At 35.0% G+C, this 24,295-nt stretch overlaps 1 protein-coding gene across 1 annotated transcript in view; it reads right to left on the bottom strand.

Moving 5' to 3' along the window:
• Positions 1 to 231: 231 nt before the first annotated feature.
• LOC136040214 (LIM/homeobox protein Awh-like) overlaps positions 232 to 24,295 on the bottom strand; it is a 47,054-nt gene continuing 22,990 nt past the window's right edge. Inside the window, exons 5-8 of the mRNA XM_065724409.1 lie at positions 20,767 to 20,984; positions 9,748 to 9,914; positions 6,074 to 6,278; positions 232 to 998 (exon numbers count right to left, since the gene is read on the bottom strand). Of these exons, the coding sequence (XP_065580481.1) occupies positions 955 to 998; positions 6,074 to 6,278; positions 9,748 to 9,914; positions 20,767 to 20,984 (634 nt within the window). The 3' untranslated portion in view covers positions 232 to 954. The remainder of the gene's footprint in view (positions 999 to 6,073; positions 6,279 to 9,747; positions 9,915 to 20,766; positions 20,985 to 24,295) is intronic.

Here is a 24,295-nt window from a genome sequence, read left to right on the forward strand (position 1 = left end):
GGCTATCAAGCAAACACTAAATAACAATACAAGCTATAAATGAATGGATATTTCAATTGAGATGTTTTCATAAAAGAAATATATTACCTTCGGTCATTAAAAAAAAAAAAAAAAAAAAAAATAAAGCGTAAAATGGAAATAATACTAAAAGATACTTAATCATGGGTATAAACTCATAAAAACGAGTGCGTGAGGGGACAAGCATTTTTTTGGATTCTTTTTTTTTTTTTTATAAAAATACAAAATGAAATACTTAAAAAATTAGAGGGGGGGGGTAGTTTTTTCAACTTAATTTTTTGAATATATAAAGTTACTAAATCTAGCTGATGCAAGATTAATTTTACTTTTCAAAAGACCGAAAAAACTATTTATCAGAATCAAAAAGGCTAATTACTAGCTCCCTTATTCCCACTTGGCACCTTTGAGCATGACTAATCTTCGATCTAAAAACCAATTATCAGAAAAAAAAATATAGCTAACAAAATCTAGTGAGAGCTATTTTTTGCATTTTTTTAATGATAATAAAAAATGCTACTTCCCGAGGGCGATATTTTTTAATTCTCTCAATGTAGATGGAAAAAATCGAAATCTGTCCTCCGCCCCACTAATCGGCGCTCTGAACGTTTTCAATACACTTCTTTAAGAGTAGGTCTATTGTATAAGAGAACACTTGAATATTATTTGCCATCATCAGCTGCTCTTCAATATCCGTATTAGTTCTACCATTTTATCACTTTCATGTAGTAATGATTCAACGTAAAAAACGTCAGTAAAAACTTGATATGCTCATTTTCACTAATCTGCTATAAAACAAGCTCACAGCTTATAGTTGCTCATCATTAGGATCACATCGATTTCTTGTGACAGAAACACATAACTGTGAAAATAAATTCGTTAACGCTTGATGGTGAGTTCCGTATCTGGTGTGAATATCACAGATAAATTCACATCTGATCATGACATACCCATCCGCGTCACTTGAAGCATGTCTTCAGATGCTAAAAGGAAACAAAAACGAAATTAATTATGAAAGATAATTCTTATATTTACGTATCTGGCCGCTGGTCGGTCTTTATGTTAAAGTCTAAACGAAGAAATCAAAAATTTTATGGTTGTTAAATAAACAAACTGAAACATACAAATCGTTAATTTAGGAAGCTTTGGGAGAAGTATTTTTTCCTCAGAAATTTTGGGAAAATCCCGAGAAATTCAGGGGTATTAAACGCAATGGTTGAACTAGGAACTAACCCCGCCATGAAAGCGAAAACTGAAAGGCAGAACAAATCTCTAGTAGGCGTTCAAGCAAGATATACCTGATCACTATTAGAAAATGGTTTAATTTAACAGTTCAATGTGGTAACACTGAAGAAAAATCCCCCTGCCCAATTCAGGGGAGGAGTTCGGGGGCTCGACCTTCCTTCCCCAAATGTTTTCCGACTCGCAGAAACGTAACAAAAATGCATAAAAACACATTTTTGATGACTTTTTAAAGATTTATTTGTACCCCCCCCCCGGAACAAAAATCGTGGATACAGCCCTAAGTAATTCCTAAAAAGGTTAAAATATTGAATAAACCAAAAATAAAGCTGAGAAAATCATAGTTTTAAGGCATAAATAGGCCAAAATAGATCCTAGGGACAAAGGTTTTGGTTTTGGAATTCCTTGATAGGTTAATAGGGTTTATGAAGAAAACTAAAATTTTGCCTCATTCCATAATCTGATTTTTTTTTTTTTATGAGGCTGTAAAGCTGTGAATATAAGTTGTCATTAGAAGTTTTCGATCTCAGGAAGATTCCATCTCCAAAAATCACCCTATCTCGCGAATTTTCTATAATTACAAGTATCTCTATGATGCTGCGCACCTATTTTTTGCCTTTTTTCAAAATTTCCCTTTCTCCAAAAACTGGGACCTTGAAGTAAATTCCCAAGCTCATTACTAGGAAAATTAGCATTTTTATTACTGAAGGTACCAAGGATAGTGAAAATTAACTGTTTGTATAGGTTAAGTGGAAACTTATACAACCATATTTATCTTAAAAAAACAAGGAATTGTTGGGGATTCAGCTTTTAATGAAGAAAATTTCCATATGCAGCTGTGCAGTTTTGGTAGTAGGTATCAAATTAAAAAAATGAGCAAATATGGCTCAAAATCAGCAACAAATAGGCTAGATTATATGACATTAAATAAACCGAAAAATAAAATCTTTCGATACTTCTTTTTCAAATATGACATACTTTTTGTCTAAGAGGTTTTTTCTATAAGTTTTTTTTTTTTTTTTTTACCAAATTTGTATACCATATTGCCTGATGTACAGCCAGGGAAACCGTGACATATCGTGGGTAGTAATTGCCTGTATATATGAACTAACTGAAGGTTCATATAAGAACAATTTTTGCTTTTCAAGGCACTTTAGTCGCCACATTAAAAAATTATAGTTAATTTGTTCAGCAATTTACAGAGCTAACAAAAAATTCAAATTTATTAAACAACAGCAACATCTGTTAAAGGAAATCTTGCATGAACATGAATCGCAGCTAAAATTAATCATCGACTCCAGGGAGGTACATAGACAGGGGCGTCGTTTGAAGGAGGCAAGGGGGCAGTTGCCCCCCATTTATTTGGAGAAAAATTATTATATAGCCCATTCCCTTTGACTATCCGGATATACACCCCTCTTGTTCCCCAATTAAAATGCTAGAGATAAGCCCCTGTACAGGGGTGGAGGGACTCATGGGTTCCCTGAAACTCTTAATTTTCCTCACACGCCTCACACGTGCCTCACACGTCGGATTGACGTAGTTACCTATTACCTATTGCCAAGGCCGTATCCAGGAGAGGGGGTAAACCTGATTTGAGCCCCTTACCGAAATGTGCGTTTGCGTTTTGTCTTTTTTTAGTACCCCCTCCCCTATCGCCCCAAAAGAAAAACATATATACAGCCCTGCCTATTGCGGCTTTTTTAACCCAGAGAACAGAGAAAAAGCATTTAAAAAATGCGGTTACTCATTTTTTTCTCCAGTGGGGTTGGTGGAAAAATGCATCATAAAAATAAACCAATGGAATTAAAATAAACTCTCTGTGGCTTAAGTCTATGATTTAGTTTAATTTTGTTATTTTTGAGGAGACCAAACTTGAAGAAAACTTGCACGTTGCATGATAATGTCAGTCAAAATAAGGAACAAGAAACAAATGAAAGAATTTGGAAAAAGAAGAAGAAACAAAACTGAATAAAAAAATAAACAAAAAATAAGAAAATACAAAAATAAGAAAGGAACATTTAATTCTCTTTTTTGGTGTTTACTCCATGATTTAAAAATCCATAGCAAAGAACAAAAACCAAAATAAACAAAATAAATAATAAGAAAAAAGGCAAAGAAATAAACCCAAATAAGACACGAAGAAGCAAACTAAATCGTCTCTTTTGGTGTTACTCACTAAATGGTTATAAACGGACATAATGAACAATAAGAACAGAGTAAGGAATAACAAAGAAAAAGAAAAAGAAATAAAACCGACTAAGTAATTAACAAAAAAACCAAAACATTGAACTGTCTCAAATTGAAAAACATTGAAATGTCAAAACATACCAAATATAGTAAACAATGAGAAAATAAAAGAATAGAAAAAATAAGAATAAGAAAAACAACAAATAAGAAAAACAAAGCAGAAAATAACAATAATAAAATCAAATACGAAATGGACAAATGACCATCAAATTGTCTTTTGGTGTTGCAGATTTAATGATTATGTCATTCAAGATAAAAATAAGAAAACAGATAATTAATAAGAAACAGAAGTAAGATCGAATAAGAAATGAACAAAGAGACATTAAATTGTTTCTTTTTTGGTGTTGACTCACGATTATACCGGCCATAATAAAGAATAAAAACAAAATCAAGACTAATAAATAATAAGAAAAAAGAAGAAGAAATAAACTCGAATAATAAATGAACCAGTAAATTCTAGATCGTCTCTTTCGGTGTTGAAGCCAGCCTGATTATATCGGTCATAAAGAAGAATTTAAATAGAAAAACAAGTTTTTCAGCTGAAATGAGGGGGTTGTGCCCTGCTCAATACCTCGCTCTTTACGCTAAATTTAGAATTTTTGTCCCAACTCTTAAAGAACGACCGTTGAAACATAAGGGCCGTTTAATTAGAATTAATTCCCAAGATGTAATTTTTCCCAGGAAATTTTACCCCCCGGGAACTTCCCTTCCCTTGAAAAAATTCTCTCCGTAGAAATCCTCCAGAAGAAAATTCAGCCAACGCCCCCAAAAATCTCTGTATACTTTCCAGTAACAAATACTATATGCAAGTAATGGGCGAATTTCATGACTTAGAGACCTTTCCCCAGGGGCTGTGGTGGATCAAGTTATGCCCAAAGGCATAGCTACTAGACTTTTCAGCTATATTGAACCAGATCTCAAAATTTTGATCGGAAGACTTTGAGGAAAAAGAGGGGTGGGAGGGGGATATTTGCCCTCCAATCTTCTTGGTCACTTAAAATTGGCTCTGGAGCTTTTAATTTCGGTTTGAATGAGCCCTTACCCAATATTCTAGGACTATTGGTTCGATGCAATCACCCCTGGAAAAAACACCTTTTTTTCCAGATGGGAGCTTGAAACTTCTACAATAGTAACTCAGATAGCCTGAACCTGGCGGTTGGACTTTTATTGAGATTCCTTGAATTTTAATGGGTGTTTACCCCCTTGTTTCAAAATCAGGAAAGCTTTCTCAGACTCTTAACTTTTGATGGGTAACACTAGATTTATTGAATTATATATTTTTTATATACATTTATATTTTTTATTATACATTTTATATATTTGGAATCACCATTATGAGTACATTCTTTTGAACGAGAAAAATATAAAAATATGCAAGAGTAAAGAAGTGGAAAAAAGAAATGCAACCAAAAAAGTGATGAACAAACAAAAATTGTTTTGACACTTTTGTTGTTGTGGACGGCATGATTATAGAGTTCATAGTTTGTCAGACATAGTAAAAAAAACAAAAAACTCATATGGCACTTGTGACGAAATCGGAAGAGCCAAGAGCCTTCAGCCCCCCAGATGGTCAAATCGAGAAAACGACAAATTGTCAAGTCAATTTGTGCAGGTCCCTGACACGCATACCAATTTTATTGTCCTAGGACGTCCAGAAGCACCGAATTTGCCAAAGCACTGACGCCCCCCCCCCAAAGAGAGCGGATCTAGTCCTGTTATGACAATCACGCATCTAGAGCTTGTGCTTATTCTCGAGCTCACCAAAGCACTAGAAATCCCCCTAACTCCCCCAAAAAGATTGGATCTGTTCCGGTTATGTCAATCACGTATCTAGGACTTGAGCTTATTCTTCCGACCAGGTTTCATTCCGATTTCTCCACTCTAATCGTATTCCAAGATTTCCGGTTCCCCCTCCAACTCCCTCCAATATCACAGGAGCCGGTTGGCATTTAAAAAAAGAGCTCTGAGACACGAGATCTTTCTAAATATGAAATTTCCCTAAGATCCGATAACCCATTCGTAAGTTAAAAATACCTCATTTTTTTCTAATTTTCCCGATTTAACCATCTTTCACTCCCCCCTTAACTCCCCCCTAACCATCTTTCACCTTATCTAAGAAAACGTTTCAAACACAATAAAAAGATTGATGTCTAATAAGGGTTTCTGACGTCAGAAAAATAGATTTTTTTGAACTTATTAGACCTCTAGTTGAATTGAAGGTTGAATTATTTAATCTATTGGTGATTAAAGCTGCCTGATACAGCTGCCAACTTTCATCCTCCAAGCTAATCTGGAAATGCCCGAACTAGCAAAACTGGGACCAACAGACATACAGACAGACAGAAATTGCGATCGCTCGGTAAATACTAAGTGCCATGAAAAAAAGAAATAAAGAATAAAAAAAATAAAAGAAAAAAGAAGTAAAACTAGATGAAAAATGAACAAAAAAAAATTGGATTGTCTCTTTTGGATTTGAAGATAGGTCATATTAATAATAACAAAGAGCAAAATAAAGAATGAGACAAAATAAAATAAATAAAAATGAACAAGAAACAAATAACTGAACCTTGACTCGTTTCCATTGGAGTTGAAGGCTGATTGTAAGAATCATAATAGATGTGTGAGCTGAAACCAGGACTATGCATGTCAGGTTGATCCATTCTTAACGTTGGGGGTTCTACCACAGAGGTAATACTACTTCCTCTTTGACGAGAATGAGGCTTATTGGTGAGGTGCTTTTTATGGCGGGCACGCATATTTTGAAACCATACCTGAAAATTACAATCTATAATGGATTGGCTTAGATGCATTTCTACACTTCAACACCTTACAATTTATCATTAAATTATACTAAATTTTTGCCGTGCTGAAGCATATATATATATATATGTATATATATATATATATTTACATAAACTTATTCATATATTTATAGTATATATTTATATACTTAGTAAATACATTTAAATATTACCAATGCGTTGTAAATATATTTGTTTATTAGCAAGTATTTAAAAAGAACAGTTGAACTGAAGTACAAACAGCAGGGGTTGATGAGCCAATTCCAATTCCTAAAGAGCATCCATTTCAAACAAAAGGGTGTAATTAATCCTTTGATGAAGTTTGCACTTCGCATGCTAGATGCTCAAACTGGTGTGCGTATAACTGAACCCAAGGGTAAATGAGCCCCCATATAACCAAACCCCCGTTTCCCCCTGCAACTCAGTACCCATTCAACTGAACCTTCGTGCAACTGACCCCCTGTCTAACTGAACCCTCGTGAAACTGATCCGTCGTGCAACTAAACCCGCCGGCTTAGTTTTTCAGCATTCTACATATATGAGGCATTATCATGGGGTATAACATACGTTAAAATATTTACTTGTTCTACCACGTTGGAATTATTTGTTTTAAAAGTCATAATATAAAAACCTGTCAAGAAAATTCATAAAAGTGTTTAAGGGTCGGAAGTCAACAGTTCCAGTACCTTTTTTAAGAGCTGAAAGCCATCGGACTACCCTACGCCCCTTTTTCTTTCAAATACATATGATAAAACTTTTTAAGATAGCCATTTAATTTAAAAGAGTACAAAGTTTAAATAACTGTGAACATAGGGTTCACAACCCTCACTCCCTGGTGCATGGGCTGTAGGATGCAAGGACTGTAAGCTATGCAAGTTGCCTACATGTAAGATTTTTATCAAGAAAAGAGGGTATATTTGATCCTGGATATCCAAAAGAGTATGGAGTATTAAGGTCAAACTTTCTCCTTGGATTTAGTCAGCGCTGACAGTCAACTTTTACAGTTTTATGTAAGGTTGGATGGTGACAAGTTAGGTTAGGTTGGCTTAGGTTTTTTAAACCATTTTTAAGACTTATGCCCTAATTTCACCTAACCTGACTTAACTTTTTACCATCAAAGCTTGAATATCAAAGACTGAAAAAGCTGATTCGCTAAGCTAATTGAATCCAAGCGAAAAAAAAAAGGAATTTCGGACATTCACACTAACATGTACAATAACCATGTCACAGTAACCTAACAAGTCACAAAATATGTCACAGTAACCTAACATGTATATGATTAACTAAGGTCAGCTGTATTTATTTGTATCCAATTCGATCGAGCGTGGGATAAGAAATGTATAAAAATTGAATGCCATGACTTTTTCTTATTAATATCATTTTAAGTGACCTTTCTCTGCAACTCGATGAGAGTAGCCTAGAAGTTTTGTAAATGATATGCCCCACATCCCCCTTATGGGACTGTTCTTTACAACTGACAATAATATTTCCACTTCAGAGGTTTAAAAAGCGGTCTTTAAATAAAATCCTTGCAAGTACCAACCCGTTATACTGGCTTTATGTGTTTCAGTTAGGTATTGTATCCTTGTTATGCTTTGACATATACTTGTTATCCGGCTATATATATATATACATTGGCTAATATTGATTATAAAATATTTGGCTATATGAGGCTATCACCTATGTACTGGTTATTCTTAGATTATATATGTTTATTAAACTTAGTTGCATACTTCTTTTTCGGCTATACGTGGCTATTGGCAATTATTGGCTGTAAACTATTTGACTATACACAACTATTAGCTATGTACTGGTAATACTTTTTATATTGGTTACATTGTTATAATTATCTATGTAGATATTTGGCCTCTGAATTAATCAAAGTGTGATGAACAATCACTAAATCGACAATTACCGTGTTTAGATTTTTAACGGTTGTATAGTAATATTAATCACAGACTTTTATTCAACAGGCTCGGAAATCTAGTTTCTGTAAGTAGCAAATTACTAAGCATGATGATACTTTTTAGACTTAGAGATGCTACAGATGAAGTTTTAAGAGAAGAAAAGTGAAGTTTTAGGAAGGATGGAGGTTTTTGTTGACCAAATTTTCACTCTTAAGTTAATACTTGAGAAGCGCCTGAGTCACAAAACACCTTTAGTCTTCAGTTTTATAGATTATGAACAAGCGTATGATTCACCTAATCAAAGAGCTTTAGCGAAGGTTTTATCCTTGTATGACATACCAGATAAATATTTTAAAGTGATTAGTGCTAATTACTAAGATAATACTGATGCAGTTAAGATAGGAAATAAGGTTAGTAGAATATATTAAATCAAGAGTTAAACAGGTTCTGTTCTATCCCCATTTATTTGGATCAGTTTGACAAACTTCGTCTTTAGGATCACAGGAAAGACATTGGGAGAACACCAAATAAAATGGGGAAGCCAAAGGTCTTTTTTCACTGTTACAAAAAAAAAACTTGGAAGAATAGTAAGATAAGCCTGCAAACCAAGAATAAAATACTGAGAGCTACAGTGATGACAGCGGTCAAATATGGTACTGAAGCATGGGCGCTCTGAAAAACGGAGGAAGATATTCTAGATGTTTTCGAAAAAATCTTCCCATAAATTGTTTCGGGTACCCAACTGATTGACCATATTCCAATCTGTAGGCTGTACGAAAAGCGTGGTTCAATCCCACTTTCTAGGGCTATAACGAGGGAAAGGTTGAGACAGCTAGGGCACGCTCTGCGGGTGAAGGATGACAGATTGCCAAAGATTGTCCTTCTCGGCCAACTGTCTAGGGATAAACGAAAATCAGGCCGGCCGTGCTTGGAATAAGAAGATATCGCAAGGAAAGATCTAAGAGAAATGGAAACCTTCTGGGAGGGTGTAAAGACGGAGGCGTTGATTGGATTAAGATGTGGAGGAGCGTGCGTAGCTGCGTTGGCCTCAGGCGGATTTGCGCTGCGGTGAGTTGTTAGCAATAGTAGTAGTAACTCAGAAATCCATGGGAGCGAATTTTGTGGAAACCAAGCACTTGTTACAAAATTAATAGCAATTTCACCAAGTTTTTCAAATAGAAGCGATGGAGCCAAATTGAAATTAAAAAAAAAAAAAAAAAAAAAAAAAAAAAAACCACCAAACTTGCTTCTCAGGCTATGCATTATAATTTCTAAAAATTATGCTATTAACAATATATGACTATTGAATATTATGGGCTATAAACTATTTGCCTATACAAAGTTACTGGCTACAGCTTTTTTTGGCTATATAAACACACTGGCTGTTAAATAAACTGATAGTAAAATTTCCCTATAATTTTATGGTTATACAGACCTACTGCTTTGCTAAAAACAAGAAAGGTACGCATTATATTAAAAAATATTTTTATTTTGATGTCATTAGTAATTAACTATTTAAAGTCAACCAATACCTGTGTAACCCTTTTGGACAACCCAGTCAAATTTCCTATCCTTTCAAGATCCTGGCCATCTGGATTGGAATCAAGAACAAAGTTAGCTTGGAGTACGGCCATCTGCTCTTCGGTGAAAGTTGTTCGTACCCTTTTGGATTTTGAGTTTCCTCTCAAATCATCACCATCTGAAATTATATCAGCAGTATCACACTTGCGAAATAGATGAACTTAAACGAATTTAATGTAAATCTAATCTATTAATATCATTTTAAATTCTAATGTCAAACGTTAGATTCATACACTAGATTAAATAAAAAAACAAGTTTTTTTTAACGGAAAGTAAGGAGCGACATTAAAACTTAAAACGAACAGAAATTACTTCGTATATTGGGCTGCTTCCTCATCAACGCCCCGCTCTTTACACTAAAGTTCGACTCTTTCTCTTAACTCTACTTTTTAAAACAGTAAAAAACTTTAGCTTAAAGAGCGGGGCGGTGATTAGGAAGCAGCCCCTTTCATATACGAAGTAATTTCTGTTCGTTGTAAGTTTTAATGTCGCTCCTTACTTTTCGTTAAAAAACATGTTTTTTATATTTAATTTCTGAACGTTTTTGAATCAATGCATGTTTTGATTTTGGCTCTCCGCAGATGAATAATTAAAACGAAATTTGCAAATTTATTTTTTTTTTTTGGCTAAATGGCTTTCTCATAGTTTTGGTCGAATGATTTTGAGAAAAAAAGGAGCGGGAAGGAGGCATAGTTGCCCTCCGATTTTTTGGTTACTTAGAAAGGTAACTAGAACTTTTAATTTTTTACGTATGTTTTTATTAGTAAAAGATATACGTATTATATTACAAATTAGAAATTAGCTTTATATTACAAATTATAGTACAAATTAGCTTACGTAACGAACTTATGTATCCTCATGTTTTTATTCCGTATATGAGGGGGTTCACCCCCTCGTCAGTAGCTCGCTTTTTACACTAAAGCTTAAACTTTGTCCCAATTTCTTAAGAATGACCCCTGAATCACAAAAGCCATAGAATAAATAGTTGAAACTTTTTTTCATATTTTTTAAGGAACAAATATCAGCAAATGTATAGTAAACTGACAATCCGCGGTAATTTTTTTTTAGTAAAGTAAAAATTACGCGCTTGGAAGGCTATTTACTTTATTTCTGCTCATTTTTTGGCTTAATGGAGCTCTTTACCTTTCTTTGAAAAAATTATCTCGTGGAACATTTTTTTTATCAATTAATAGTAGCAGCGCTAGTACCGAAAATGATGAGGTCATTTGTTAGAGCAAAGTCAACTAACAGTGACCCATTTTTGTTGAGTTCGCCGAGACCTTGACTGCCCAGAACTTCAGGACAGTAGGACTTGTCCCTCCCCACTTTGGCATTGAAGTCACCAACAAAGCAGACGAGATCCCGGCTGGAGATATCTTCGGTGACAGCTTGTAGGGTGTTGTAGAAACATTTTTTTGTGCTATCATCTGCTTTGTTAGTTGGTGCCTAACATGCGACAACTGTTGTTTGGCTTGTTGATCTATGAACTGTGCCTCGATGATCCTTTCATTTATGGGTGTCCATTTAGCTAGAGCTCTGGACGCAGATTTGGACAGCATTATGGCAACACCTGATTCTCTCTTTTGTTCGGAGCCACTGTGCAGGATTGTGAATCCGTTTTCTAGGGTTTGACTGCCTGCACCTGTCCAACGGACTTCTGAAAGAGCAAGGATGTCGAGGCCATATCTGTCCATTTCATTAACAACTTGTAATGTTTTTGACAGTGGAGCCATGGTCCTCACGTTCCAAAGGCCAAGTTTTATTAGACAATCTGCTTTCAAAAAACGTGTCCGGGGGCGGTCCAAATTCACCGTCATGGTGTCCAAGGGCGGTCCACAGTCGTCAGCAGGTTGTATATTTGGTATCATGTTGGCTCTCAAAAAATTAGATGTTTCTATGGCAATTTTTTTTCCAGGTACAGGTTGCTTGTCAGTCACCGAACCCTCCTCCTTTTTCCAGGCTTGGGACTGACTGTATGATTGTAGGCGGAGTCAATATACCACTTTTGCAATATCTTAGGAGCAGCTAAGGGTATTAAGTTGAAACTTCCATGGAACATTGAAGTAAGACTGAATTAAACCAAATACCTATATGAATCCAGGCTGTCAAAGTAGAGTGTCTCAATATCTCAGGAATACCTGACTTTATTTCAATAAAACTCCTTAGAAATGGCATTAAGTGGAAAAAAAGGATTAAATTGGAAATATCAATGAATATTGAGGACGCTATTGAAGTAGATTAGAAGACACTATTCTAGGTCCAGGTTGTCAAAATGACTTTTTCCCAGTATCTCAGGAAAGTTAAGGATTTTAAATTGAAATTTTCAGGAAACTTTGAGAGATGTTGAAATAAATCGTGAGACACAATGTGTATCCTGATTGCCAAAAGAACGCATATGAAATATAGGTACTTGCGTCTTATAGCCACCACACTCAAGTTCTGTCAAGAAGTAAAGTTTGGTTAATACTAATGAAATAAAACCAAATATGATGAAAATAATACTTTTTCAGCAAAATTGTGAAAACTACAACAAACAATTATGAAAAGGGACCGCCCAGACCGCATTATATTAAATACATATCCTAAACTAATCTAACCAAAATATTTAATTAAAATATAGCTACGATGTAGTTTCCCATCGAGCCGAAGCTAATATTTTCTGGTATAAAAAGCATGAAAAATGGTTATTGCTCATGCTCTCGATACAAGATCTTGAGTGTGGTGCCTATAAGACAAAAGTACCGAAATATCTCAAGAATGGGTAAGGATTACTAAGCTGAAACTCTCAAGGAAAGTCGAAGGGGACGTCGAACTCTAGCAAAAGACATTATATCACCCAAGTTGTCAAAATGAAATCTTTTTCACTCCGTACAAAGCATACACTCATATAAAAATGAATTTTTTTTAAATATATAAGTTTCATCAAATTTAGTCTTACCCATCAAAAGTTACGAGCCTGAGAAAATTTGCCTTATTTTAGAAAATAGGGGGAAACACCCCCTAAAAGTCATAGAGCCTTAACGACCATCACACCATCAGATTCAGCGTATCAGAGAGCCCTATTCTAGAAGTTTCAAGCTCCTATCTACAAAAATGTGGAATTTTGTATTCTTTGCCAGAAGGCAGATCACGGATGCGTGTTTATTTTATTTTATTTTTTTCCCCCCAGGGGTATTCCTATCGACTCAGTGGTCCTAGAATCTTGCGAGAGGGCTCATTCTAACGGAAAAGAAAATTTCTAGTGCCCTTTTTAAGTGACCAAAAAATTAGAGGGCACCTAGGCCCCCTCCCACGCTAATTATTTCCTGAAAGTCAACGGATAAAAATTCTTAAGATAGCCATTTTATTCAGCGTAGTCGAAAAACCTTATAACTATGTCTATGGGGACGACTTACTCTCCCACAGTCCCCGTGGGAGGGGCTACAAGTTACAAACTTTGACCAGTGCTTACATATAGTAATGGTTATTGGGAAGTGTACAGACGTTTTCAGGGGGATTTTTTGGTTGGGGGAGGGGTTGACAAGAGGGGGATATGTTGGGGGAACTTTCCATCGAGGAATTTGTCATGTGGGAAGAAAATTTCCATGAAGGGAGCGCAGGATTTTCTAGCATTATAAAAAAAACAATGAAAAAATAAATATGAAAAGTTTTTTCAACTGGAAGTAAGGAGCAGCATTAAAACTTAAAACGAACAGAAATTATAACGCATATGAGGGGATCACCTCCTCCTAATACCTCGCTCTTTACGCTAAATTATTTTTAGTGATTTCAACTATTTATTCTACGGCTTTTGTGATACAGGGGTCATTCTTAATGAATTGGGAAAAAATTTTATCCTTAGTGTAAAGAGCGAGGTACTGACGAGGGGGTAAACCCCTCATATATGTAATACAAACATTAGATCCTAAACGCTGACTTAAACCTAAGGACCTAAACGCTGTGCAGAAAATTTTACTTTAGTTTGGTCGAAAAATTGTAACCATCTTGATTGATAACCATAACCATCTTAAATTAATAAACCATCTTTGGTGTTCGTTTTCTTGATGTTACTTTATGAGTTGTTCTACATCGTCTTAAATTATGCTACGACTATGCTATCTTAAGGAGGATTATGCTTGGATGCTTTTGGTTCCTAATTATGCTACGTTCCGCATAATTACGCTACATCTGGCAATATTGCTCTCGGCAAGCTCTGCCAGATCTGGAAAACTCTTTCGTCGGTAAAGTTTCTCATTTCGAGCATGTTTCTCCACATTAAATCTGTAGTACCTTTTCTCACATCTATCTTTTCAGAGTCACTAAAAGCATGTGGCAGCTTGCGTCACTGGGAGTCAATATCTGTGAGTTTTTAAATGATACTTGGAAATCGGTTCACTACGACACCTAGTGACGGAATACTGGTTCTTTCAGTTCCCAGGGCCATCTTGGGATTAACAAACTGAAGGGACTGCAAAAAAGGATCACCTTGCGGGAAGCGCTTGAGCGTCTGTGTCGCTGCGGTAATGTAGAAACCTAAACACCTAAACGCTGTGCAGAAAATTTTACTTTAGTTTGGTCGAAAAATTATAACCATCTTGATTGATAACCATAACCATCTTAAATTGATAAACCATCTTTGGTGTTCGTTTTATTGATGTGACTTTATGAGTTGTTCTACATCGTCTTAAATTATGCTACGATTATGCTATCTTAAGGAGGATTATGCTTGGATGCATTTGGTTCCTAATTATGCTACGTTCCGCATAATTATGCTAGCCACGCGACAGAGTCACATTTTGACTGCAACTGCAATGGATGTAGTCTACGCTCTGAAGCGTCAAGGTCGTACATTATATGGCTTTGGTGGTTAATGGTCCCCCTGAACTGTCCCCCTACCCAACGGCGTTTTTAAAGACCATCAAATCTTTTAGACACTTTCTAGCTCAGGTTTTTGAGCCTTTTCTTTGCTGTGCCTTTAAAATGTCGGTAAATACTTTTCTTTTTTCGTCTCAGGTATAATATCTGATTAGAAATATGCAAACAAATTTTCCATTGCTATTTTACTGTATATAGCTTTTCCTTGCATATTTTTGAATAAAGTTGCGTATTCACACCATGGAATTATTCAAAGAAATAATTGTTGCTATTTAACTGCACAAGCCCATTCTTTCATGTTTGAATGAAGATAACTAGGAACGGAGGAAAATGGGTTCTTACTCATTGCTAAATTGCCGCTAGACCTTACAATTTGGACAAAAGTATTGCATTAGTTATTTGCAGTTAATAAACAAGTATGAAAAGCTGGCAAAATTTTAGCTAGCAAATGAATTTCCTTGTAAACTGACTCTGAGAATGAAGCCTACAACAAACTACAACAAAATGCATCCGACTGTCTTTAATTTAGAGGTCGGGAAATAACAGCAAATCGACTTTTAGCTGGTATTCCTTTCAATGCTTTTCTTTTGTGCATTTCAATGCTAAGAATTGAGCATATTATTTTGTTCCAACGCTACGTTTGGTCTTTTAAAATACAAGACGCCATAAACCTATAAAATTGACTTTATTTGTGATTATATAGTAACAATTTGTTGCCGTTTTTTTTTTAATTTATTTATTTATGATTTATAATGTTGTTTTCTTATGCAAAACTTGAAAATATACTGTAGAAAGGGACATTTTTCTCGTTTAAATCAATTCCTTTATCAGTGGAACGTATATTAAAACTTTCAGATAGCCTGAGATCGAAACAAATAAAAGTGGGTTTATTTGTGATTATATAGCAACAATTCGTTATGCGTTTTTAACTTTGGCAAAAACTTTTTGCCATTTGTGTTTTAACCTTTGGCGTTTTTTTTTTTATTTTATTTATGATTTCTAATGTTTGTTTTTAAGCAAAACTCGAAAATATACTGTAGAAAGGAACATTTTTCTCGTTTAAAGCAATTCCTTTTTTATTTAGAACGAATATTAAACTTTCAGATATCCTGGGATCGAAACAAATAAAATGCAGTTTGCTTCAACTTTGCGTCCAACCCCCCCTGCATCTCAAAAATATTATAACACCATTTTTATCTTTTCAAATATAATACTAAAATAATGTAAAATTTATTTTTATTAGATTGCAAACTTGAGGAAATTTTCTAGTTGCCTTTTTAAGTAACCAAAAAATTGGGCAACTAGGCTTCCTCCACCGTTCCCTTTTTTCTCAAAATCATTCGATCAAAACTTTGAGAAAGCCATTTAGACAAAAAATAAAAATAAATTTGCAAATTTCGTTTTAATTATTCATCTGCGGAGAGCCAAAAACAAAACACGCATTGATTCAAAAACGTTCAGAAATTAAATAAAAAAAAAACAAGTTTTTTTTAGCTGAAAGTAAGGAGCGACATTAAAAATTAAAACGAACAGGAATTACTTCGTATATGAAAGGGACTGCTTCCTCATCAACGCCCCGCTCTTTACGTTATTTTTTTTTTTTTATTGTATTAAAAAGCAGAGTTGAGAGAAAGAGTCATACTTTAGCGTAAAGAGCGGGGCGTTGATGAGGATGCAGCCCCTTTCATATACGAAGTAATTTCTGTTCGTTTTAAGTTTTAATGTCGCTCCTTACTTTCAGCTAAAAAAAACATGTTTTTTTATTTAATAGAGTCAGAAATAAAGAAAGTTGAGTGATGTGTCCGATGTATTCATTTTCTCATTCTATTATCATTCATACGTAAGTTTTGGAACATTCTCCCGCGAAGATTCTTTTAAGTAGCCTATATTATCTAGAAATTGCTGTTGGGTCAAAAGCTTACTTCCAGAACCGTCTTAAATCTTGATTTCAAATTGAATGAATTTTCGATATTAATTATTTTCAACACAATCAAAGGTAAGGCTTAGATTACCTTATGCAACTTAAAAATATAAATTAGAACCGAAAACCTGAAAACTGGAATGATATCCGTAACATTAGACTAGAATAAAATTCTGGCAGTCAAAAATGAGCAGAAATAAATAAAATAATAGTATTTCGAGAAAAAAAAATATATAAAAAAGTAAAGAGCCATATTAAAGAGTTAGACGAGCAGAAATGAATATTAATTCCTCTTCAATTTGGGTTTAATTTATTCTTCGATAGTAATTCAGGCCCGTCTAACATTGAATAATTATAGGGTTTATTTCTTCTCGTCGTTTAATTCGGATCTTCAATTTTCTAGAAAAACTCTTTTTTCAAAAAGTTTTTAAATTTATGATAAAAAATTATGATCAAAAATTGATCATAGGAATGAACTTGCAAAAAACAACAACAAATATACAATTTTCAGTTAAAATGTTTAGATCAGCAATTTGTTGCATATTCATGGGACTCTTAGACGTTTGCAAAATAAAACTATACAACTTTAGTGTAAAGGGTGGGTGGTTAAGGAGAGGGCAGCCCCTAATACGGAATAAAAGCCGAGAAGAGCCATCTATCGTCCTTTGTCCATAAAACGTGGCCTACACGTTTCACTAACAAGACTTCTTTGGACCTCTCCCCATACCGTTTGGAGAAAACTTTTTTTTATTCAAACGGATGACAAGAAAAAGAAAAAAGAAATGGCAGTCGGTGAGCCTCTATCCGCGAAACGTGGCCTTTCAATTTGGATGATAGCTAGATGTAATGCTATACACTTTCAAAGTTACAAGTTAATTTCTGCTATTTTAAGAGTGTAAAATATTAGATTATAACTTTTACGAAAAAACCTTTACTCACTCATAAGCAAACACAAGACTTTTAAAAACCAAATCTAACATCTTGAATTAATCAAAAGTTAAGTTACAGGTCACTGCAGCACCAAGCTATCATTTATAAAGCTTCCCACTCTATACTCCCCCCCCATTAAGCTTCCTTTAAATATTTTATTTTGACCTCTTCTCACCGCATTTGGGGATGACGTGCTTTCCGTTTGGCCCAGAAGGATGACCGAAAAAGCACAATTTTTGTCAGTCTGTCATCTGTGAATCTTGGCCTGGCTGTCTACATGTCTAGATTTAAACCTAAAAGTTTTCAAAAATGCAAATTTATTTACATTATTCTCAAGAAATTAAATATGAGGTAATAATTTACGGAAAAAACCCTTTATTCACTCATAGGTAAACATAAGACTTCTTTTTAAGCATCTTGCATGAACCAAATGTTAAATTTACTAGACTTCAAGGCTTGAAAAACTTGACTTCTCAGCAGGTTTTAACGCGCTACATCGACATACCCGCTTCTGCCCCTACCGTGAAAAGAGTAATAATTTGTAAATTCGCAGTGGGGTATAAGACTTTTTCCTACCCACAGGCTCAGAGGAGATTCACACGAACCGTAGCACATTTTTGGCAAAGATTCTGATAAAGAAAACTTTCAGTTCAGTGATAGTTAACTGGTAAACAGATGCTTCTAAATAGGCTAATAAAGATAAAAAATAGTTTGTAAATGTTTAAGCTCAGGCACGTAAAAAGGACATTTTTTTCCGTGGAAAGCAGATCTTTGAAAAGCTTCCTACAAGGCCGCATCCAGGGTTTGTGGATATTAGTGGTTGGAGTGAAACTCAAGTTACTCGCCAAAGAGGGGTTTGTCAAATACCATATTACTGCGGCAATTACTATGTTGGTACAACCCACCAGAATTTTATAAACGGCATATGAACAAGAAAAAAATAGGGAATTTTTCCTTAGAACAGTGGAATTCAAAACTTTAAATGAATATTTCGACCCTATGTCCAAGGGCAAAGGATCGAAATATTCATTTAAAGTTTGGAATTCCAATGTCTCACGGAAAAAATTCCCTGTTGTTCTACTTCTTTATTTGTTGTTTATGATGGAAAGGCAGTGTGGTCTTCGTCTCCATCCCCCAGAATTTAGAAAAACGTCAACAACAGTATAAAAATGATATTTCCAAAGCTTTAAATACCAATAGTGCTAAAATTCTTTTGATTCTGCTTTAAGCAGCAAGGTTTTTGATAATCCCAGCCATATAATATTTTCTGAAAATCCTCCCTCATTGTCAGTAAATCAGGTTTAAAGCAGGTTGTTCGTGAAGCAATTAAAGTTAAACTCAAAATAAATAACATATTTCCTTATGTAAGGATATGAGGGAGTGTTCACTAAATGCTTTAAAAACTACTTAAATTAAAAACGATTTCATAAATTATATTACATCAGCAGAGGCGCCATTTGGGGAGGTCAGGGGTGGGCAAATACCCGCCCCAGATTTGCCAGGGGGCCCAAGCTCCCACCACAAAGGGCCCTTCGCCGGTAATAATAATCCATTATTTCCAACATAATCCATTCTGTCCAACTGATTTGAAATTACTGCACGCCTATTAACCAAAGAGCGTAATTACTTGGCGACCCTTGGGGTAATTACGCTATTTTCTATTAATCATTGTAAACTTTGAAAGTAGGTAAGATACATGATAAAATTCTCGAGTTCTGTCAAACACCCATTTCCTAGATGATTACGCGACACGAAGTGAATCGGAGGGGGGCCAAGATGGAGTTCATGCCCACCCCAAGACTTGATTCAAATGGTGCCTCTGTACATCAGTCCTGGCTGAACTTCGTTGAAGTCAGAATTCTGGGACTGTTTAAAAAAAGTTTTAAAGGTCACGTTTTAATGTAATTCTTGTTCATATACAAATTCATTTATGTTTTGCTGAGGCACTTAGATATAGGGTCAAAATATTCATTTGAGGTTTGAGTTTCAGTGTCTTTATTAACTGTACTGTTTACTCTAGTTTAATAAAAATAAATTTTAAAAAATTTGCCACAAGAATATTTATTTGATTATTTACACCGTAAAATTCCTGCACCCGGGGCAGGTGCCCCGTCTGACACCCTAGACCACTCCTAACCCTAAAGGCTACCCAAATTATTTTGTCCGATGCTTTAACTGTCCTTAGCTCACCCAAAAACCAGTTTTAATTGTTTAGGGAAGTCCCTGATCGTTTAATAAACAAGATACAAAGTTGTGATTTATTGCCATAACTTAAAAGCATTCAATATGGAAAAATACATTATCTAGTTTGAAAGTATCTAAAATTAACAAAAAGTTGGATGTATTTGAATTAAAATCACGTGAATGAAAACAAAAGGGGGATTGGACCTTCTCCGGTAAGAAATGCAAACTTCCGGGTTGACATCAAGAATATATTACTAACACTAATTTTATGAATCAGATTTTTTCCATTGGAATTTTAGTGCTATTCAGGTTCTAGGAAATAATAGCGAAGCGAAAATAAGCGAAAAATCACTAGGTAATACAAAATCATTCGGTAAAACAAAAAAAAAAAAAAAAAATCATCAAGGTGATAAATCCCTAGGGGTGAAAACTCCGCAAAGGCGTAAATGATTGGTGATGTGCTCGGAATATAGACAGATCGTATGCCTATAATAGCTCTAATAAAGAACCCGCAAATGGTAAAAGAAAGACTTGAAATCTGAAGGTGCGTTCAAGATCTCGATCATCATCAATCATTTTTGCTAATAACTTTACTACTCCCCCTAGGCATTGAAAAATACCTACTTATTTCTAATTCATAGCTATTTTCAATTTTATCATGACTAACTGGACACCCTGCCCCAACCCCCTACGGTTCTTGCTCCTACCTACATTTTCATGAATTGGCACCACTGCCCCTAGATTTTTAAAATATGCGTTGTTGGTGACTTTGTAGCAAAAACCGAAGAACAGAAAACTTATCCCCCTCCCCTTGAAATTGGAAAAAAAATATTTTTCTTCTTCTACATTTCCGTGAATTAGCACTCCTTCCAGGACCCCCTAGAAGCTTCAAATCAATATCGCTAATCATTCTCGAGATATTAAAGATTGACTTTCCTAACATCTATAAATTCTTTGACCTGAGATAATTAAAATGCCCAAAAAAATATTAAAAACAGGAAATTTTCGAATAAAGCAAAAGAAAATAGAAAACTAATCACGTATCATAAGGTCTGGTTAGAAAAAAAAAATAATCACGCACCATCAGATGAAGCTGATCCAGTATCCAATCCATCCAAATAATGTACTTTACACAAAACTTTACCGTCAAGCAATGCAAACTCCTCGCCAGTGCTCAACTGACGTCGGCACGCATCGCAAGCAAAACATGCCAAGTGATACACGCGATCCTTGGCACGGCGTATCCAGTCAGAAGAGGATAACGTTCTACAGCATCTTGCACATTTCGCTCCATAAGTCCTTGAAACAAAAAAAAAATTGTATTCAGGTATTGTACTCTTGCATTTCGGTATATTTAATTATTAATATATTAATTTAATTACTATCATCAATGGAATAGCAATCAAAATTAAACGCGGCTGTGAAGATGAATGAGAAATACCCACACCAAGGATGTTTCATTTAGTCTTCGTACTGTTAAGACTTATTTTCTCTGTGAAAAGGATTCATTTCAGTTTTATCCAGTGGTAAAAAAGGTTTATTCTCTAAATTAATTAAAGACTGAATCTGAACCAGTGGCGTAATAAAGGATTATATATTGAATTAATTAGAGACTAAATTAGAGACCTCGAAACGATAAATCATTTAACCTTATTTTTGGACTATAACCAGACTTTGAGTATCGAGATATAGTCAGTGATAGTTTCTGTCCCAGCCCACTGATGGAAAGGATGTTTACAATCGGGTAAATAGTGTTTAGCAGATTTACCCACTACAAAAGCTGACCTGTGAAGATACTAAAAGTTATACCAATTAAGGACTGTCGTGCTAAGTACCAGGTACTCTGATACGGAGGTAAAAACGAACTCACAATTGTTACTGCTGGGTCCCTAATGGATTACGATGCTGGTTATGAAGTGGCCAAAACCAACAAAAGGCCCGCAGTGGCAAAAGCACTAAAAGAAATGCTTCAAGATCCGGATCTTGGAGGAACTGTCTCGGGTAACGCAACTTCGCTCCGAGAATCGCTTGATGAAATAGCGCTCAAGATAACGTCCGATCAAGCCAATATTAGCACAACGGTTTCTGCTGAAATCACAAAACATGTAGAAAAACTAAAGGACAGTATGCCAGGAAATCTTCTCAGATTGAAAAAAAATCAATCAAGCTGTCGACAACAGTTTGAAGACCGAATACTACATGAAGTTTGATCTGTACAATATGTCACTACTGCGAATTGAAAAAATGACTCGACCTACGAAAAGTCAGTCAATTCGCTATGATATGAGGTTGACTCTTTGAAACAGGAAGCAGTGGCAACAAAGCTGGTCATGCAAGGCGTGAAAGAGGTTTCCGCCTCACAAACTGTGCCATCAAATCTGTTGAACATTATGAAAGAAAAGCTGGAAATTAGTGACCTCAGTATAGCCGATATAAGCGACGTTCGAAAGATTGACAACGAGACAGAGGAGAGAGGGGCTGAGGTGAGCTTCAGAACGATTTTGTTGGCGAAAAGAGTGCTGGGTGAAAGGAAAAAATTAAAAGGAACAGGTCTCTTCATTTCTGAGTCTTTGACAAAAGCGAGGCTAGACCTCCTCAATGCTACTAAGGACAAAGTTAGAAATTGGAATGTCTGGACAGTAGACGGAAAAATCATGGCTAAAATCGGGTCAACTACAAAGCGAATTACGAATATCGATGACATAATTGCATTGCCCGATCCTTCTCATCCAGTAATGTAAGAAGACAGGGACTAATCGCAATGGGTCAGTGATTAATTTATTAGTTCATTTATTGCATTATACAGATGAATCGACTAGAACAGTTTGAAGAAAAATCCCCTGTGCCTGGATTCTTTGATAAACACAACGCTAGGTGAAGATGACAAAGAACAGAATGAATTATTGATAGATATTATATCATGCAAATATTTAAGTGAATGCTCGAAAAAGGTGAATAAATTGGACTTAAGGGCTGGTCACTTAAATTGGCAGTCATTACAGACAGCATATGAGGAAATATCTGAAGTTCTTAGTATAAATAATCAAATTGATGTTCTAGCGCTGACAGAACGTTCCTTACAGAGAGTATGGATAAGAAAATGCTTGATATTACGCGTTTCTCGTTATAAGTATTAAACTTGAAAAGTTGGGAAAGGTGGCCCAGCGTATTATGTGCGACAAGGACTTGATTACTCGCTAATACTTTCATTTTAATGTTCGTGTTGAAGGAATATTTGAGTCATTCTGTCTCAAGGTAAAATTAAATCATCAGAAAATTCTAATGGAGTTGGTATATCATAGCCCGTCAGGTGATACAGAAATATTTATGGATGAACTAGAAAAGCTTTTGTCAAAGTTGGTGTCATCAGTACTCGGTAATAATGCTTGGGGATTTTAATATGGATCTACTATCGTTACAAAATAACAGAAATCTGTTATTTCTTCAAAACTGTATGTCATATGGTTACCTGCCTATAGTCCGAATACCCATAAGGGTAATACTAACGTCCGTGACTCTGATTGATAATATATTTGTATCTCACCAAAATATTGTTAGAAAGTCCATAGAAGTGCCATTATTTCAAACATCAGATCATTTTGATACTTCCACTGATGTAGTGATGGGTAAAAGTAAGATAAAGTGAGAACCGAAATACAGGCTTAATCGTCGAGATGAGTCAGAAAAAAAATATTGCGCATCAGGTATTAAGCTTAAATTGTATTCAGCGGGAAGAATTTTTTTCAAGCCCAAGTTTGTTCAGATTCAGCGTATTCGTCATTTATTGATTTGATTACTAGCAGTTATAATTGCCACTGTCCTGTGTTGAAAGAGCCACAGCGTAAGCATTTGCCCAAAAACCATGGATGATACAATTCTTCTTGTTTCTGTTAACAACCGCAAAACTGTTTACAAACAATATTTAAATGATCCGTCCGAAGAGAATTTTCACCAGATTAAAGAATATAGAAATAAGTTAAACCAGCTAAAAAGCAATGAAAAGGAAATATATTTTCGAAATAGTTTTAAAAATGCGAATTGGAACCCCAGGAAAACTTGGCAAATAATTGATTCGGTCATCGATCCAAATATATCGGAAAAGATACATCATATAAAAGAACTAGTTAGTGAAAAAAAAAAAAAAAAAATCACCGGAAGAAATTTCAAGTCTTCTTGGTTTATTTTTTGTAAATATGGGACAAAAAATAAAGGATAAACTCCAAAAACTAAAGAAACAAGAGACAATGGTGGAAATGCAAAATTTTTCAATCATTGAGCCTCTTACGGTCCTTACAAACAGAAGCCTTGACGAAGGTATTTTCCATACTAAACTAAAAGAATCCAAACTAATCCTACATTTTAAAGGAGGAGACCCAACAGTAATTGATACCTATCGACCAATCAGCTTACTTCCAATTTTTTCGAAAATATATGAAAATCTTGCTGCAAAAAGACTGTATGAATTCTCTGAAGCTAAGAAAAATCTTTCTGATAAACAATATGGATTTCGGAAAAACAGATCTACTGAACTCACAATTACGGATCTTATAATGAATATAAAAGCAGCGCAAGATGATCGCTTATATTCCTTGGCGATTTTTCTAGATTTA

Source organism: Artemia franciscana, chromosome 20, assembly GCF_032884065.1.
Source record: "Artemia franciscana chromosome 20, ASM3288406v1, whole genome shotgun sequence".
Lineage (NCBI taxonomy): Eukaryota > Metazoa > Arthropoda > Branchiopoda > Anostraca > Artemiidae > Artemia > Artemia franciscana.